At 45.4% G+C, this 19,200-nt stretch overlaps 2 protein-coding genes across 15 annotated transcripts in view; one reads left to right on the top strand and one right to left on the bottom strand.

Moving 5' to 3' along the window:
• ACSM3 (acyl-CoA synthetase medium chain family member 3) overlaps positions 1 to 1,181 on the top strand; it is a 69,308-nt gene extending 68,127 nt beyond the window's left edge. For both annotated transcript variants that reach the window (XM_036308235.1, XM_036308234.1), the window contains 2 exons: positions 377 to 496; positions 845 to 1,181. In XM_036308235.1, the coding sequence (XP_036164128.1) occupies positions 377 to 496; positions 845 to 931 (207 nt within the window). In that variant the 3' untranslated portion in view covers positions 932 to 1,181. The remainder of the gene's footprint in view (positions 1 to 376; positions 497 to 844) is intronic.
• A 5,026-nt stretch (positions 1,182 to 6,207) lies between these two features.
• Positions 6,208 to 12,074, bottom strand: ERI2 (ERI1 exoribonuclease family member 2). 13 transcript variants are annotated; one of them, XM_036308220.1, is made up of 9 exons: positions 12,022 to 12,068; positions 11,839 to 11,906; positions 11,679 to 11,762; positions 10,951 to 11,078; positions 10,053 to 10,209; positions 9,095 to 9,195; positions 8,753 to 8,834; positions 8,110 to 8,198; positions 6,208 to 7,911 (listed from the first exon to the last, which is right to left on the bottom strand). In XM_036308220.1, exons 1-9 carry the CDS (start codon positions 12,042 to 12,044, stop codon positions 6,586 to 6,588), a joined length of 2,058 nt encoding a protein of 685 aa, XP_036164113.1. In that variant the 5' UTR covers positions 12,045 to 12,068; the 3' UTR covers positions 6,208 to 6,585. The 13 variants fall into 13 exon arrangements, with proteins under 13 accessions (XP_036164113.1, XP_036164116.1, XP_036164114.1 ...); XM_036308231.1 differs by having other exon boundaries at positions 7,824 to 7,964; XM_036308223.1 differs by lacking the exon at positions 11,839 to 11,906 and having other exon boundaries at positions 10,053 to 10,328; positions 12,022 to 12,074.
• Between the last annotated feature and the right edge of the window lie 7,126 nt (positions 12,075 to 19,200).

Below are 19,200 nucleotides of genomic sequence, written 5' to 3'. Positions count from 1 at the left end.
GCCACCTGGCTGACTAAAGAGCCCAGATCTAGGATCAAACCCTGTTAAACCTCCTTGCCTTCCACCAAGCATTTAGATTCCCAGTCAGAGAAAGTAAACAAGACACACTAAAGCAGGGGTCCTCAAACTTTTTAAACGGGGGGCCAGTTCACTGTCCCTCAGACCGTTGGAGGGCCGGACTATAGTTTAAAAAAAAAAACTATGAACAAATTCCTATGCACACTGCACATATCTTATTTTGAAGTATAAAAAACAAAACGGGAACAAATACAATATTTGTATTTGCATGTGGCCCATGGGCCGTAATTTGAGGACCCCTGCACTAAAGCATGAAAATACACAAATGATCTTACTGTGTTTCAAATATTTATTTTAGGTAGTAAAGGCTTTTATTGTTCTGAACCCCAATTACAAGTCACACGGCCAAGAACAACTGAAAAAAGAGATTCAGGAACATGTAAAAAAAACTACAGCACCTTACAAATACCCCAGAAAGGTAGGTATTCTAATTATATTTGCTTAGTGTTCTGGAAAACTTGTTATTTTATTTTAATGAACATTCTCTTCAAACATACTATAGCAAATGACATGGATAAGAATCAGAACTTATGAGATTAAATGAAACTCTTAAATCGAATTTGTTGGGTCATCTGGCTCATCATCAGACCTACAGTAAAATATTAAATGTCAAGAAAAATCTCAACAGTATCCCTTTTTCTCCCTTTTTGGTGTTACCAAAATCTCATCCCAATGTGTGTCCTATTCTCCACCTAGAGTTCATATAATTTGACTTTGTCTAAAAAGGAAAACTTCTGGGCTAATTTTCTTCTCTTGATTCCAACAGGTAGAATTTGTTCAAGAGCTGCCAAAGACTATCAGTGGGAAGATAAAAAGAAATGAACTGAGGAAGAAAGAATGGGAATCTATTTAAATCCATTCCATTAATTATCACAGCACCCATAAAACAAAGACTGTAAAAACCACCAGATTACGAAGAGGTGATAAAAATATGATGCTTATAAACTACTGATTTGAAATACCTTGTGGTTATAACATAAGAGGCTGAATTTTGAAATAAAAAAGTAAATTCTTGCCCTAGCCAGTTTGGCTAAGTGGATAGAGCGTCAGCCTGCGGAATGAAGGGTCCTAGGTTCAATTCCGGCCAAGGACACATGCCTGGGTTGCGGGCTCGATCCCATTGGGGGCGTGCAGGAGGCAGTCAATGATTCTCTCTCATCATTGATGTTTCTCTCTCTCTCTTCCTTCCTCTCTGAAATCAATAAATATGTTAAAAAGAAAAAAGTAAATTCCTCCGCATTGGTGTCAGTGTTCTTATAACTTGATAATACAAAAAGAATACCATCAATTGACGAGAAATTTTAAAACGTATAATATAGAAGCAGTTTATGGACCAAATCTCTGACCTGTTGGTTTTCAAATCTTAGTTGAACAATTCTTCTAATATGCTGATAATATACAAATCAGAACCAATCTTCAAGCATTGAAACAAAACTGAATAACTTGTAAGTTTTTAGAAGCACAAAAAAGTCAAATTACCATAATTCTCAAAGAAGAAATATTGACCTGAAAAATAAGCTAGGGATTTTTATTAGTCATATTTTTATTCAAATAAATAGTTTAAAATTAATTTTAAGGTTTAATTATAAAAGAAAGATATCATATACTATTATTGCTTATTATCCTATACTAGGGACCCAGTGCATGAATTCCTGCACCTTGAAAGGAACTGTGGGCCGTGAGGCTGTGGTGGGCACAGGGGTGGGTCCCGGCCCATCCTCCACACCCCCACCTGGCCCCTCCCACCGTGGTCCCCCAATCCTGTCTGCCAGCAGCCCCACTCACACCTGCTGATGGCGCAGAGCGATTGGAGCTGGTGCCAGCAGCGGGTGCAAGTGGGGCTGGTGCTAGCGGGTGCAAATGGCGGCCAGCAGCTGCTGCTCGCACCCACTGTTGGTGCTGAGTGACCGGGACTGGCACCAGACACCAGCTGTGGGTGCGAGCGCAGCTCCGGCGCCAGCAGTGGGTATGAGCAGGACTGTCGCTGGCAGCGGGTGTGAGAGGCAGGCTGCCAGCCCCAATCGCTCCTCACGAGCAGGGGGAGGTGGAGAAGGGCTGAGGGGCAACCGGGGCTGGCAGCCGCGCTTGCACCCACTGACAGCACTATCAGCAGGTGTGAGTGGTGGCTCCAACGCTGGCAGCAGTGCGAGGAGGACTGGTGCCGGCAGCAGGTGCGAGCACCTGGTGGGACCAGGACCACGGCACGTGGGAGCAAAGAATTTTCAGTAACCACCAGAGGTTCTCCCCAATGACAGTGACCAGTGCCCCTGCTTTGGTCTGGCGCCCCCACTCACCTGCTCCACCATCCCACCACAGCCGATGCCCGCATGTTCCGTGCTCTGCCGCCTGCTGCCTACAGCCACCATGTTCCACCATGACCCCCCTGGTGGTCAGCACATGTCATATCGATTGGTTGTTCGGCTGTTCCACTGTTTGGTCTATTTGCATATTAGGGTTTTATATATATCCTAATATATAAAAAGCCAGGGGCAGGGGCCATAATGACCAAAACGACCAGATGGATGACCGAACAACAGGCTAGGGAGCTGAGAGAACGGGAAGAACGGTCACCATGAGGGGACCCCCGCCATGATCATGGGGCGTGGCCAGCCTTCAAATTGCTGGCGGCCCCTAGCCCAGGGAGGCCTCCTAGCCGAGGACGCCAGAGTCTGTTCTGGACCTAGGGCTGCACTCTCCCCGCGAGCGACTCGGAGCTGCCAGTGTCTAACTGCCAGTCACCGGGAGGTGAGAGTGCGTCCACCATCCACCGTCCACCAAAAAAGTATGACCACTGAACCGTTCAGTCTCAGTGCAGGCACAGGCCTGTGGCTGACGTGTGGAGGCCAGACCAAAACAAAACAGCAGAAACACCCTGCCCACCTCAGCAGGTGCAGCTGCAGTCCACGTGGGCCTGGGCAGTGTAGAAAGCACTACCTTCTCCCGGGTCCTGTGCTGGCATCGCCGCCTCGCTCACCCTCCAGCCCCCCTGAGTCCTGACAGCAAAGTGTGTAGGGCACCCTGCAGGAGTTGTGCCGTTCTGGGTGCTTTTGCCCAAACACACCCTTTGTGATGAATTCAGAGCCACATCTCACTTCCCAGGAGACTGGAAGAACCATGTAAAAGGAATTCAACAAAAACTATCCACATCTCTATTTATTCTTTTGAATTCAAAAAACGACCTTTAAAAAAAGCATTTGGGCCACCTAAGAGAGAATGCACTTTCTGGCCAGAGCATGCAGGATTCTTTAACCCAACAGGTTAAAGCAAGCAGAGAGCTGGCACAGTGGAAATGGCTCTGGTGCCCTATGAGACTGTGGGAATGAGGTTGCAGAAATTCCACAAGCCTCTTGCCACCTTCTCCTTTGCAAACCACACCATCCAGATCCACCAGGACTGGAGGCAACTGGGAGTTGCAGCCGTAGTTCGGGACACGGTAAGCAAATCCTGGGGGGGGGCCTCTGAAAAGATCTGCAATTGATTATAAGACTGGTCTTTATTTAAAAAGAAATAAAAGAACAGCTTTGTTGAGATATGACTCATATACTGAGTTGGTTTTTTAAAGTAAATTCAGAGTGGTACAACCATCACCATGCTCAATTTTTAAATATTTTCATGACCCTATCCCCTCCAAAAAAACCTTATACCCACTAGAATCACTTTCCTGATCGTCTTCCCCAAAATAGACTGCATTTTAAGGGTGGGTAAAGGAAAGTTGAGGGAAGTTAAAATACTGCACAAAGGATCTGTAAAATGACAAAGCCCAAAGTGAAGATCATGTGTTTTTTTTATTTTTATTTTTTATTTTTTTTATTTCAGAGAGAAAGGGAGAGGGAAATAGAAACATCAATGATAGGAATAACTGATCAGCTGCCTCCTGCAGGCCCCCTACTGGGGATCGAGCCCACAACCCAGGCATGTGCCCCTGACCAGAATCGAACATAGGACCCTTCTGTCCACAGGCCAATGCTCTCTCCATTAAGCCAAACCAGAACGGGCCATGTGTTTTCTTTAAGTTCTGCATGTTTGTAATGGTCCTCAAATCTATACTAATAAAAGGGTAATATGCTAATTAGAGTGGACATCTTCTGGACGTCCTTCCAGACAAAGCCACAGCAGCTGCAAGGGCCGAGGCTCAGGCCGGCAGTGGCAGCAGCAGTGGGGTGATGGGGGTGATGCCTTCCCCTGATCCGCCAGGTCACCTCCCACAGAGTGAGGCCAGACTGGGGGCCGAGGCAGAGGCAGTTAGGGGCAATCAGGCCAGCAGGGGGGCAAGGTAGGGGCGACCAGGCCGGCAGGCAGAGGGTTTAGGGGTGATCAGGCAGGCAGGCAGAAGTGTGAAGGGTAATCAGGCAGGCGAGCAGTTAGGAGCCAGCGGTCCCAGATTGCAAGAGGGATCGGGCATAAACCAGCAGTTGGACATCCCCCAAGGGGGTCCCAGATTGGAGAGGGTGCAGGCCAGGCTAAGAGACACCCCCCCACACGCATGGATTTCGTTCACCGGGCCTCTAGTCTACACTAATAAAAGAGAAACATGGTAATTGGCATACGACCGCTACCCTTTTCATTGGCTAATCAGCGAGATATGCAAATTAACTGTCAGCCAAGATGGCGACCAGCAGCCAAGCAGCTTGAAACTAACATGAGGCTTGCTTGCCTCAGTGACGGAGGAAACCAACGTTCCTTGCCTGCGGCTGCAGGCCTCTGAGCCTGCAGTTTCAAACATTGTAACAAATACCGCCGGACTTCAGCCAGCAGGATCGCAACATTGTAAGCAAAGGCTAGAAACCTACTTTCAGGAGCGGAGGCCTAAGAGCTGGAGCCAAGCCTCAAGCTAAAGCTGGCCCAGAATAAAAAAAAAAAAAAAAGGAAAAAAGGAGCGGTTGGGAGCTTCAGTCACCCCCAGCCTGAAAACAGCCCTCAGCCCCTCACCCAGACTGGCCAGGCACCCCAGTGGGGACCCCCACCCTGATCCAGGACACCCTTCAGGGCAAACCAGCTGGCCCCCACCCATGCACCAGGCCTCTACCCTATATAGTAAAAGGGTAATATGCCTCCCAGCACCAGGATCAGCGGAGCCGAGAGGCCTCCCGGCACCAGGATCAGCATGACAGGGGTCAGCGCCCAAACACCCTGATCGTCCTGCGGCTCTGTGTGTGACAGGGGGTGGCACCCCAACCCCCACCCCCCTGGGCCCTGCTCTGTGTGACGGGGTAGAGCCATAACCTCCCCATCGGCCCTGAGTGTGAGAGTGGCGGCGCCCCAACCTCGTGATCGGCCCTGCTCTGTGGGTGATAGAGGGCGGTGCCCCAACTCCCCCCCCCCCGCCCCCCCACAGGCCCTGCTCTGTGTGTGATGGGGTAGAGCCATACCTCCCCATCAGCCCTGCCCTGAGTGTGACAGTGGCGGCGCCCCAATCCCGATTGGCCCTGCTCTGTGGGTGATAGAGGGCGGCACCCCAACCCACTGATCCGCCCTGCTCTGTGACAGGGGACGGTGCCCCAACTCCCCTATTGGACCTACTCTGTGACGGGGGGAGCTCCTCAACCCCCTGATGGGCCCTGCTCTGTGCGTGACAGGAGGGAGCTCCCCAACCCCCTGATGGGCCCTGCTCTGTGCATGACAGGGTACGGAGCCCCAACCCCCCTGATGGGCCCTGCTCTGTGCGTGACAGGGGGTGGTGCCCCAACCCCCCAATCGACCCTGCTCTGAGCCCGACCAGGGGCTGCACCCAGGGATTGGGCCTGCCCTCTGCCACCCGGGAGGAGGCCTAAGCCAGCAGGTCGTTATCTCCTGAGGGGTCCCAGACTGCAAGAGGGCACAGGCCGGGCTGAGGGACCCCCCGCCCCCCCGAGTGCACAAATTTTTGTGCACCGGGCCTCTAGTAGATAATAAAAGGCTAATAAGCAAATTGTCCCCTCGGGAGTTCTACCAGGAGTTCAATCACTCACTATGATGTGCACTGACCAGCAGGGGGTGGCGGAGAACATGGCAGGTGATCAGTGTCAGCGGAGGGGCACTGAGGGAGCGAGGGAAGGAGGAGACAGGGAGGCTGGGAACCTGATGGGCCCTGATCGCCAGCCAGGTCTAGGAACCCTACCTGTGCACAAATTTCATGCACCGGGCCTCTAGTATTTAATAAATTCAGTTTATAAAATATTTCACTTGTGGTTCTTCAAAGTGTGATAAATTTGGCAAATGCCAATATATGAAATATAAATAAAATAGTGTTAGGCATTTTAAGATTACTCATGTTTGGGAATTCAAGGTACAATCAAGATTCATACATGAACAAAAGACAAAAGTTAGATGGCTGGTGACTGAAATTAGAAACCTGTGAAATTTGTTTCTCTATTTTCAGTGTGTGTGTGTGTGTGTGTGTATGTAATAGTCCAAGTGCAGTCTACAGAGCTCAGATAATGCTGTTCTCGTAACTTGCAGCCCTATATGCTTTTCTCTTTACATCAAACATCATACTAAAGTAAAAACATAGTTTAGATATAAAGTTCATCAATTCCTCATTGAAGGTCTGAGTCTCAAAGCATTTTTAGTAGAAACATTTACCTTTTGGTCACAAACATGGCTTATTTCTGGAGAACTAGAGGTGAGTGCCCCTGAGGAATGAGACCAAATTGTGCTGTTGGCCCTCTCCTTTTGAAGTGTTTGTTCCCATTTGAAATAACCACAACATTTTCTGTTTTCTTGGTATTTCCCAATAGGGCAACAGTAGAAGACTTTCCCATGGTTTGGTCCATTATTAGAAACAACAAGTCTCTTAGACCTCCGGCCACACCTGCATAATGGAGGTGTCACCTTCCCACTCTTCCAAGGCTCTCGTAGGTTAACTGTAGGAGTGAAGACAGAGGAGAGGAGCTTCCGAAACCTCACTGGGGAGCCATCACATGATGTCGGCTTTTCTTCATGAATAGTGAAGGGCTGCTTTTTTGCTAGGGGGACAGGTGGGGGACTGGGTGGGTTCCTTTTAGTACCACCTACAAGAAGACATTTCCCCAGAACTGAAGGGTAAGACACACTGGCCTTAACACTGTTCAAACTGCTTGATTTGCACTCAGGTAATTTAAAGTTAGAAACATCTGACCTTGGATCTTTGGCTTCTTTTACATTATAAATAGTAGTATGTGGACTTTTATACACAACCAACTTAGAGGTCTCAGATTGTTGAGGAGTTTCTTCTGTGCTTTCAAAGTTCTCATAACTTAACAATTCAGATTCTTTTAGAACCATTAACCTTTCTCCAGACTTCAATGAAGTAACTAAGTCTGAGTCACTAATGAGCGGCATATCATCTATATTTTGCTCAGGCTGAGATGCTGGCAGTAAAGCTACATCCTCCCAATCAGTCAACATAGGCAAACAGTCGAGAGCAGAACTCATCTCCACATCAGAACCATGATTAACAGATGAAATGGTAGTTGAAACAAGCACCAAATCAGAATCCGCTGTGGTAGCCTTATATTTGGCACGAAATGCTTGATGTTCATCTTTGATTTGCTTCTGCATAGGTGCACGAACGCTGGGGCACTGCAGCTGCCCCAGAGAAGTAGAAGACTGAGTAGTCAAGAGAGAGAAACAGTTTTTGACATTGCGAAGACCTACTTTTAAATTGCTCTTTGGTTGAAACTCATCTTGGTTTACTTTTATAGAATTCATACCATCAGACCTCATTTGCACTTTTTCATGATAATGTATTGTATTTTTAGGCTCCCTATCACATATGCTGGGACCTCGACTGCTTCTGTTGCAGACTGATGTTTCTTCAACTTGATTTGTATTCAAATTTCTGCCCAAAATGTTGGGATTCTTCTTAGTGGGAACCTATAATTCCACAAGCAAATCCAACAGCTTCAGCAACTGTGCATTCAGAATTTCTTTTGTACACATTATATGATATGACAAAAAGAGAAAAACACCATCGATTGACATAAATGATTACACTCATGACATCTACATTCCAATGAACCTACAATTACTTCTGAAATTTGAGATGACAGAATAGAGTAAGACGCCACTGACCTTGTTCCAGGACCTTGTAATTTTCATTAAGCAACCATCCCTGATCATTTTCCAAGCAAGAAGTGCAGTATTCCGAGAATCATCCAATCCTGAGGAAATAAATATCAAGCACTATCTTTAGTAGTACCACAAAAAGAAATGCAGCAACAACAAAAAACCCACCACTGAAATGGAAATTGGAACTGTTAGTTTTATGACCAATTACTAGTTTTAACCATGATAATAAGCTGGTCTGTGGATAGCTGCAGCAGCCTTATCAATGAAGGACAAGGTCTCCCACATTTACAGAGGAAGAGGTGAAAATCTGTTAGGTCACAAAAATGTGACCAAGATTCTGAGGCGCCATGTTTTGTGAGTTTCGCTTAGTTTTTCACTAGTCCACTGTATTATTTGGGCATTTGTTTAATTCCATTTGATTGGCGAGTTTTTTTCATTCTTTTTTAGCAACTGGACAGCCGTTAGATGGCAATCTTTATCTTACACGCAAATGTCATTTGAGTCTTAGAAATAATTTAAATTGTATAGATTAGAAGGACCTTTTTCTAGGCTGAAGTATATTCCTTATTAATGACATCACAAAAATGAGATTCACATAAAACACTTTATAAAAAATAAAATTACTTACATAATAAATTATACTAACCAGAATGTTCCCGTCCCAAGAATTCGATTCCCACCTCCTGCAGGGCGCCACTCAGTCCTTTTGGTTTTCTCCTATAGAAAATCTAATAAATAAATGAAGACATGTTAAAGAAAATGATTACTATTTGGAAGACTATGTATGAACCATTCTTCATAATTTTTAGTTCTAGATTTGAATTGCTTATTTTTGTTACGTTGTCTTTACATGCTGTAAGGATTGTATTTATGTGAATGTTTCAAAAGAAAATATTTTATTTGTAGAAATCCATACCTATGTGTGGAATAAAGTTTAATCATTTTTCAATAGAAGGCAAGTGAACATGCCCCCACCTTTGACCCTTACCTTGTAAGTTACTCTGAGATCAATCCAAGCATTTAAGAACACAGGTTTAAACAGCTGCTTTCTTTTACACTCATACTCCAGGCAAACACCCAAGTCCCAGTCTGCATTAAGTATATTAAAACAGAACAAAGCAATGATGCCAGCCATTTTTATGCTATCATCATTTATAAAGTGCTGAAAAATGATATAAAATAATAAGATTTAGAATTACTCAATATGTAATACTATATATATATATATATACACTATAATAATGTAGTTAATATAAAATAGTAAGATTTAATTGCCTTGTTAATGTCTAACAATTATTCACTTTACATAACTTATTAAGAAATTAGATTGGTAACTAAGCTTCAAAATGATTTATTAAAGATCCAATAAGACATACTGAATATTTCAGAAAGAATAAGATGTGAAGTAATAAGGCCTTATGGAGAAGGTTATCTGCTTTTAACATTCTAAGAGAATATTCATGTAATTGAAAAATTAAACATAGCAACAGAAACCAAGTATACTTACTAATAATGCTAAGCAGCAATGACACAGCGTTGCTATCATTACTATTAATGGCAATGCTGTATCACAGGCATACAAAAGATCTACTTTAAATGGCCTATTTCTTCCTTGATGGCTACATTAGTAAGTGTGAAATAAAAGCAAAGGGTATGAGTTGAACATGGACTTTTTATTCAAGATTGTATAAAATAGCATGATAAGAGTTTTCACTAAATAATCTTTACCTAGATTCAGAAGAACAAAGCGGAAAAATCAAGAAAGATTCTTAAAGTTAAGGCTTAAAGTTTGCAGGCATCCCAGAATGGTAATTTTAAAAATATGAATAAATTTACTTTTCTGTTGGGCACTTGGATTTCTTTTCCTAGCCCAGAAGGTTAACAAGTGTAATTCTTACTAGAGATAATTACATATTACATAAGAGTGATGCTACAAACTTCTTTACCTGACCAAGTAACAAATGCACACAACTTGACTTCTGAAGTAGGTAGATCTGAAACCCCAGTAGCAAAGATAATTTTCTTCTGTTGTTGAATCTTCTGAATCCATTTACAGAACTGAGATAAGCAAATCTTCAGAGGGACCCCTTCGTCAACTTGGTCCTGAACAGAGTCACAAAGTCTGAATTCAACAATGAATTTCATAATTATTGGCCACACAGCTGGTAATTAGGCCCCGTAGGTACATAACAAAGAAGAGGTTCTACTGACAAAGAATGTACCTGGTGAAAAGATGTTGTAACACATGAGAAAGAGATAATTCAATGATTAGAACTCTATAAAGTAAGAAAAATTAGGTTACTAATCTAAAATCGCACAGAAAAATAATCCAGACCACCAGAAATTTGATGTATTTAATTTCCATAAAATAGATTTGATATTCATTTTTACCACACTATTCTTTCTAATTTTTAAAGATTCTAATGGAGCCGAAACCGGTTTGGCTCAGTGGATAGAGCGTTGGCCTGCGGACTGAAAGGTCCCAGGTTCGATTCCGGTCAAGGGCATGTACCTGGGTTGTGGGCACTTCCCCACTGGGGGATGTGCAGGAGGCAGCTGATTGATGTTTCTCTCTCACCGATGTTTCTAACTCTCTATCTCTCTCCTTTCCTCTCTGTAAAAAATCAATAAAATATATTTAAAAAAAAAAAAAAAAAAAAAAAAAGATTCTAATGGACTTCTGGAGGGGACATTATTTCTTCTAACACTGAATAAACCTAGCTCCAAATGGTATATGGCTTTTATTTTTTGAAATTGACTTCTGAATTTTAATATTTGCATCATACCTGCTTGTTTATTGTTTGGGGGCTGGGGCAGTGAGAAGAGAAGGAAGGAAGGGCATACCTGCTTTATGCCTGTCAATTCCATGCAAAATTCGGAAAGAATTGGATGTTCCTGAGGCTGAACATAAGTATGGAACTCAGATTCAATCTCTCCAGTTGATGTGTTCAGCAATACTGCTGGAAATTCAACTATGTGAAAGAATCATCAATTGACACTTAATCAGTGTTTCAGTAAAAACATATTAAAATGACCAAAGCAGTGTGATGTAATGGTTATAATTAAAGTTATCCAAAGAATGTCGAAATATTAAAGTTGAATATATCTACTTAAAATTCAAATATATTTTCACCATTAAAATCCATATGGAAGCAAAAATGGACTTACTCCTTTTTGCAAAGGTATTTTTCAGTTTCTATGCAATTTAGATTTTGAATGCAATCCTAAAACACTTATTTAATTTTTAAAAATGTATTGGTTAACAGAAGTATACAGGTTTCAGATATACACTCCTGTCGGACACTGTCCGTGTTGCATGTTCACCACCCCAACCCAGGCCTGCCCTTCGCCACTCACCCCCAGGCCCTCGTTACCCTCCCCCACTAAACACACGTTTCCTGTGAGGTCACGGTCAGGCGTGCGGGTTTTGCTCCCTCTCTTTTTGGTGAGTCGGGTTTTACAGTAAAGGACTAATTAATTCCCGGGCCATCTTGTTTTTAAGTGCTGACTGCTGGCATCTGTGCGCTGCACAATGACACTGAAGGCCGCTGGGCCTGCGGCAGGTCACTCACTGATTTCCTGGGTCCGGTGGCGTTTCCCCTCTTCCCAACACGTCGACTCAAAGTCAATAACAACCAGGTAGTCGAACAACTGCTCTGCAAGACACGAGGGCGTCCCGCGGTCACCGCGCCGCCGGCGAGCTGCCGGGGCACCGGCTGGCGCGCTACTTACCGCGTCCGCTCCGCGCTGGGCGCCCGCGGGCGGGCCCCGCCGCCCGGCTCCGGATCAGGCCCAGCCGCCTGGAAGCGAGAGCAGCCCGTCAGGCCAGGCTCACCCCGCGCCCGGCCGCCCTCCGCCCGAGGAAACGGACCTGCCCCCGCCCGCCCGCCCGCCCGCCCGCAGCCCTTCACCTACCGCGCCAACTTCTTGGTCGCCATTCCCACACGCTGGCTCCCGCCGCCCAGCGGCCGGAAGTCTCTCGGCGCCGACTTCCGCTCCTTTAAATGGCCCGCGCAGCTGGGTGGGCGGGGCCGGGGCGCGGCTGGGTGGGCGGGGCCGGGGCGCGGCGGGCCGGGGGTCGGGAGGAGCCAGTCCCGGCGGGAGGGTGGGGAGGGGTCCCTCACTCCCGGGTCGGAGGGGAATCAGGGTGTGACCGCCTTTATTAAGGGGGTGCCTTTCTCCTGTCACATTGCCAACAAGTTGATTTTATTTTTTATTGATTTCAGAGAGGAGGGGAGGAGAGAGGAACATCCATCAGTTGCCTCTGCCCCGCATCCCCCCCCTCCCCCCTCCGGGGACTCCAACCCAAACCTTCCACCGCACAGATCAGCGCACCCACCCGCTGAGCACCCGCGGGCTGCTCGCCGCGGGCTCGGGCGGTCCGCCTGCCGGGGGCGGGGCGCAGCTGCAGGCTGACGGAAGCCATGCTCGGCTCTCCTGTGTTTTATCAGCTTATACACGGCTTTGATTGTCCCATTGGGTCATATTCATCTTGGTTAGCTGATTAAGGTAGTGAGTACTAAACTACTCTTTTTCTCTAATTTTGTGGGGAAATGCTTTCTCACTAAACTTGCGATTTTCTCTTTTTTTCTCAGTATGAACTCATGGTTACCGACTGTGTTTGGGTTATAATCCATTCTCATATTTGGATGCTGAAAACATCCCAGACTTGGCTGTTGAGCTAGCTCTTTGTCCCTTTGACATGACCCCATCATTTGAGCATGTCTTCATTTCTCTGATACAGATGTTCCGGACTCTTCTGTGCTTTCCCTGCCCAGCCCTGGAATCAGCCATTTCTCTAAAGACTCGGTTCTTTTTAATAGCGAATGGCATTTAGAAACTCAAGATTTGGGTGATAGATGTGCTCATTGCAATTAGGATGTTAATACTCCCAAAAGAGAGCTAGGAAGTACACACACACACACACACACACACACACACACGGACACATGTTGACAGCTAAAGTCTTACATGATTAAATATTTGTATGTAAATACGTAATTCCTATTACCAAATTAATCTTATTTATAAAAGTTGTTTATAATTTAGACATTAAAACATTTAAATTGATATTTAAATATATAATTCTATTACATTAAATATGTATCCATATGTAATGGAAAACCATGAATTCGTATCAGTAGCTCTACTTTCAATTAGATTCCACAGGGTTCATTCTGACTTTCTCCCTTTTCATGTTTATCATTTCCTTCTCTGAGAAACCTAACTCCCATTATCTTCAACATGTTTGATTCGTCCCCCAATGCTGCAACTGCCCCACACCCCACACGCTCTGCATCTGGCCCGGGCTCGGTCATTTTGCACCTTATACCAGGCGACCCTGCTGTGTGAATGCCTTCATCACTACTGTGACAGGCTGCTACCCTCATCCTTCTCACATGGGCTCCCTCACCCTGTTCAGGCTCTGAATCCTGTGGTACCACCGTGGTCCCTCAGCATTGATGTCTTCCTTTACCCTAAACAGGTTCTGACTTGATGCCAGGCCACTGCTCTTCCCTTCCCACTGCAGAATGCCCTCCTCATACTGCTCAGGCTTTGACACCCCACATGGACTTCCTGTGTGTGTATTGCATGCCTACCCCAACCTGGGCCATCTGCCCTATAGGATGTCCTCTTCACCCTTCTCAGGTTCTGACAGCCTATGCTTGGCAACCGTATAAACTCATACCTCACTCAGATCCACCTTATCAATCTCACACATTTTTGGTTGATATATATAAACTAAGGGCCCAGTGCACAAATTATGCACTTTGAAAGGAACTGTGGGCTGCGAAGCTGCAGTGGGCACAGGGGCGGGTCTCGGCCCATCCTCCGCACCCCACCTGGCCCCTCTTGCCATGGCGTGGAGCAATTGGGGCTGGCGCCAGCAGTGGGTATGAGCGGCAGCTGCTGCCCGGATCGCTCCCCAGGAGCAGGGGGAGGTGTAGAAGCCTTCAGGGGCAATAGGGGCTGGCAACTGCCACTTGCACCTGCTAATGGCGCTGAGTGATCAGGACCAGTGCTGGGCACCGGCAGCGGGTGTGAGCAGGACAAGCACTGGCAGAGGGTGCGAATGGCGGCTCCGGTGCTGGCAGCGGGTGTGAGCGGGGCCAGTGCCGGCAGCAGGTGCAAACGCCGGGTGGGACCACGGCACGCGGGAGCAAAGAATTTTCAGTAACCACCAGAGGCTCGTCCTGATGACAGTAACTAGCATCCCGCCTTGGTCTGGCACCCCCGCTCACCTGCTCCACCATCCCGCCACAGCCGATGCCCACGATGTTCCATATGTGCCCCCAGTAGTCAGCGCACGTCATAGTGACCAGTTGTTAGGTCATTCCGCCGTTCAGTCTATTTGCATATTATCCTCTTATTATATAGGCTTGGTACATTCCTTTAGGAGTTAGTAATATTTGTCAGAATGTCATATATATATTTATTTTGACCAAGAATTTATCCTAAGAAAATAGATGTGCAAGGATATCTATGCAAGGATACTGATAATACTGTTTATAATTATTAAAAAAAAACAGTGTCATCAATAGGGATTTTTTTTTTTCAGATAAATTAAAAATTTTTAGGTAAATTTAGAGAATGGACTATTAAAATTAAAAAGTCACAGGGGAAAAATAGCAATAATAATATCTGATGTTTATTAGGTACTAAGATATGTCAGGCACTAGCTTCAGTCTATTGTACTTGCACTACCTCATTGGTTTTTCCAATCTCATGAGGTAGAATTACAATAACTCTATATAATTGAGTAAACTGCATCTTAGGGAGGTTAAGGCACTTGTCCAGATAGTAAAAGTGGTATTTGAACTCCAGTTGTATGTGTCCAGGGTGTGAGCACCTCACCACTATACTCTGTTGCCTCCCTCATTATAATGAAAGTGGAAATTATCTCTTGAGTTGTACAAGTACAGGACAGGTGACTTTTGTTTTCATTGATTGTCTGTCTTTCATCTATTTTGCCTTTCTCTATTATCTGACTCTTTAATAAACACAATATCCTATCTAATAAAAGACAAAAAGGGTAATTGACCGTACCTTCACTATGCTTCCCATTGGCTAATCAGCGAGATATGCAAATTAACCGCCAACAAAGATGGCGGCCAGCAGCCACGCAGCTGAAGCGAGCAGGAGGCTTGCTTGCTCCAGTGATGGAGGAAGCCAAGGTTCCCTGCCTGCAGCAGCCCGGCTCTGAGCTCTGAAAGCAACAAAGTTTCAATTATAGAATCTAAACAAACCCCAGATACCTGCTTTCAGCTGGCGGTGGCTACAGAGCCGGCTCTTAGCTCTATTGACAGCAACAAAGTTTCAATTATAGAAGCTAAACAATCCCAGATACCTGCTTTCAGCAGGCCGAGGCCTCAGAGTTGCAGCTAGCAGGGGCCAGCTCTCAGCTCCAGTGACAGCAACAAAGTTTCAATTATAGAAGCTAAACAATCCCAGATACCTGCTTTCAGCAGGCTGAGGCCTCAGAGTTGCAGCGAGCAGGAGCCAGCTTTCAGCTCCAGTGACAGCAAAAAAGTTTCAATTATAGAAGGTAAATAAATCCCAGAATAAAAAAAAAAGAAAACAAGGAGAGGCTGGGAGCTTCAGTTGCCGGCAAGCCTAAAAACAGCCCTCAGCCCCTCACCCAGACTGGCCAGGCACCCCAGTGGGGACCCCCCACCCTAAAGGGGGTGTGGCCAGCCTGCAAACACCCATCATCCCCTCACCCAGGCTGGCCAGGCACCCAAGTGGGACCCCCACCCTGATCCGGGACACCCTTCAGGGAAAACCAACCAGCCCCCACCCGTGCACCAGGCCTCTATCCTATATAATAAAAGGGTAATATGCAAACTGACCCTAACAGCAGAATGACTGGGAATGACTGGTCACTATGACACACACTGACCACCAGGGGCAGACGCTCAGTGCAGGAGCTGCCCCCTGGTGGTCAGTGCGCTCCCACAGGGGGAGCTCTGCTCAGCCATAAGCCAGGCTGATGGCTGCCAGCACAGTGGTGGCAGCCTCTCCTGCCTCCTCAGCAGCGCTAAGGATGTCTGACTGCAGCTTAGGCCTGCTCCCCGCTGGCAAGTGAACATCTCCCAAGGGCTGCCAGGCTGCCAGAGGGATGTCTGACTGCCAGTTTGGGCCCGATCCCCCCAGGGAGTGGGCCTAAGCCAGCGGGTGGACATCCTCCGAGGGGTCCCAGACTGCAAGAGGGCATAGTCCGGGCTGAGGAACCCCCTCCAAGTGCACAAATTTTTGTGCACCGGGCCTCTAGTTCCATTAATAATGTCATATCACAGCTTGTGGTTTTAGACTTTCCTTTCTAATTAATTATAACCCTCATGTTTGGATATATGTTAAAATCACCAGAATCTATAATATTTTAATAATTTGCCTTTGCTGCTGTTCTCAATAATAATAATTTGATATGTCCTGATTTAATCTTTACAGAAAGCACGCTTATCTACCAAGTAACTATGACCAGCTCTGTGAATTGCTGAAGTACGCAGTCAGGGGCAGGTCCAGTGTTCCCACACCTAGGTCTGAGGTGAACTTAAATAGTGGGGATAGAATGGAGGTTTCAAACCAGTGTCCAGTGGTCATATCTGCCTTGACTGACATTGTTTGCCATACAGAATTTCCTTAAAATATTTATGATAGCTGTCTACAGTTTTATTTAGGAATCTATATATAAAAAAGCCAAGTGACCAGAACAACGGAATGACCGGTCACTATGACATGCACTGCGGCAGCCAACTGGCCCAATTGGGGCCCCGATTGGCCCCCCCAACCTCTTGCGTCCCCTCCCCCCACTGGTCCGGCACTGATGGCCACCATCGGGGTGGGCCAGCCAGACCCCACCCATGCACGAATTGTGCACCAGGCCTCTAGTTCCTTTATTAAAATTCAGAATTTTGACTTCATAAAAAACTCAGAGATCTGCAACTGTCCCTGTATTTCCACATGGCAACAGTTTGTTACAGCTGAACAGTGGCCTCCGCCTTTGGATGGGGCATGTGCAAACGTGCCCATTTCAACAGCTGGTGCCAGCTTTTTCACCAAATGAAAAATGGTCCCACCTGGCCAGCTTCCTGGTTGACAGTGTCTGTCTGGCGGCGATAGGTATTTTGGCTTGTAACCCCCAGTGGAGACCCAGTTGAAATAACATGATCATAAACAAGTGTTGGCAAGAATGTGGAGAAAAGGGAACCCTCTTCTTGCACTGTTGATGGGATGACAAATCAGTGCAGCCTCTGTGGAAAGGACTATGGAGGTTCCTCAAAAAACAGTTAAAAATGAACTACCATATAATCACAGCCGACACCGCGGAGACCCCATGGTGCAAATTGTGGCTCACAGCCCAGCCCAGCCAGGTCACTTCTGGGTATTTATCTGAAAAAAGTTAAACAATAATTTGAAAGATATCTGTACCTCAGTATTATTTACAAGAACCAAGATAGGGAAGCAGCCCGGGTGTCCATCAATGGATCAATGATTTAAAAACATATGGTGCATATGTATACGATAGAACATTATGCTGCCAAAAAAGGGAAGGATATCTTGCCATGTCCAACATGGATGGACCTAGAAGGCATTACGCTAAGTGAAATCAGTCAGAACGACAAATACTGTATGATCTCATTTATCTGTGGAATCTAAAGAACAAAATAAATGAACAAACAAAACAGACTTACAGATACAGAGAACAAACTGATAGTTGCCAGAGGGGATGGGGCTTGGGGATGGGTGAAAAATGTGAAGCATTAAGAGGTAAAAATTGGTAGTTACAAAATAGTCACGGGGATGTAAAGTATAGCCTACAGAATGTAGTTAATAATATTGTAGCCCTAGCTGGTTTGGCTCAGTGGATAGAGCATCAGCCTGCAGACTGAAGGGACCCAGGTTCAATTCGAGTCAAGGGGACATGCCCGGGTTGTGGGCTCAATCCCCAGTTGGGGGCATGCAGGAGGCAGCCAATCAGTGATTCTCTCTCATCATTAATGTTTCTATCTCTTTCTCCCTTCCTCTCTGAAATCAATAAAAAAAATATTAAAATCAATAAAAAATAACTATTAAAAAATAATATTGTAATAACTATGTGTAGTTCCAGGTGGGTACTAGAATTATTGGGGGGATCACTCCATAAATTATATAAATATCTAACCACTATGTTTATACCTACAACTAATATAAAATAATATTGAATGTCAACTGTAATTGAAAATTTAAAAATTAAATTAAAAAAGAAAAAAGTGAAATAACATGATCATATGTTAAGAATCCCAATCTTTTTTCCTCCTTTTGCAAATAAAGTGCATAGAGAATTTACTCTTCTGACATCCTTAATGCCGTTACTAAATGTGTATGAAGGTTACTTTTAAAAAAAAATTTTTTTTTGTTTTATTGCTTAAAGTATTACAAAGAGTATTACATATGTCTCCTTTTTTCCCCCTTCTTGACATTCCCCCGGCTTTCCCCTACCCCCCAGTGTCTTATGTCCATGGTTATGCTTATATGCATGCATACAAGTCCTTCGGTTGATCTCTTACCCCCGCTCCTGCCCCGCAACCCTCCCCGGCCTTCCCGCTGTAGTTTGATAGTCTGTTCAATGCTGCTCTGCCTCTGTATCTATTTTTTCTTTTATATTTTATTGATTTTTTTACAGAGAGGAAGGGAGAGAGATAGAGAGTTAGAAACATCGATAGGAGAGAAACATCGATCAGCCGCCTCCTGCACACCTCCCACTGGGGATGTGCCCGCAACCAAGGTACATGCCCTTGACCGGAATCAAACCTGGGACCTTTCAGTCCACAGGCCGACGCTCTATCCACTGAGCCAAACTGGTTACGGCTCTGTATCTATTTGTGTTCATCAGTTTATAATGGTCTTTATTATCCATAAATGAGTGAGATCATGTGGTATTTTTCTTTCATTGACTGCCTTATTTCACTTAGCATAATGCTCTCTAGTTGCATCCATGCTGTTGCAAATGGTAAGAATTCCTTCTTTTTTACAGCAGCATAGTATTCCATTGTGTAGATGTACCACAGTTTTCTAATCCATTCATCTGCTGATGGGTACTTAGGCTGTTTCCAG

The sequence above is a fragment of the Myotis myotis genome, unplaced genomic scaffold (genome assembly GCF_014108235.1).
Source record: "Myotis myotis isolate mMyoMyo1 unplaced genomic scaffold, mMyoMyo1.p scaffold_m19_p_5, whole genome shotgun sequence".
Classification (NCBI taxonomy): domain Eukaryota; kingdom Metazoa; phylum Chordata; class Mammalia; order Chiroptera; family Vespertilionidae; genus Myotis; species Myotis myotis.
This window is presented reverse-complemented; position numbering and strand designations above follow the sequence as displayed.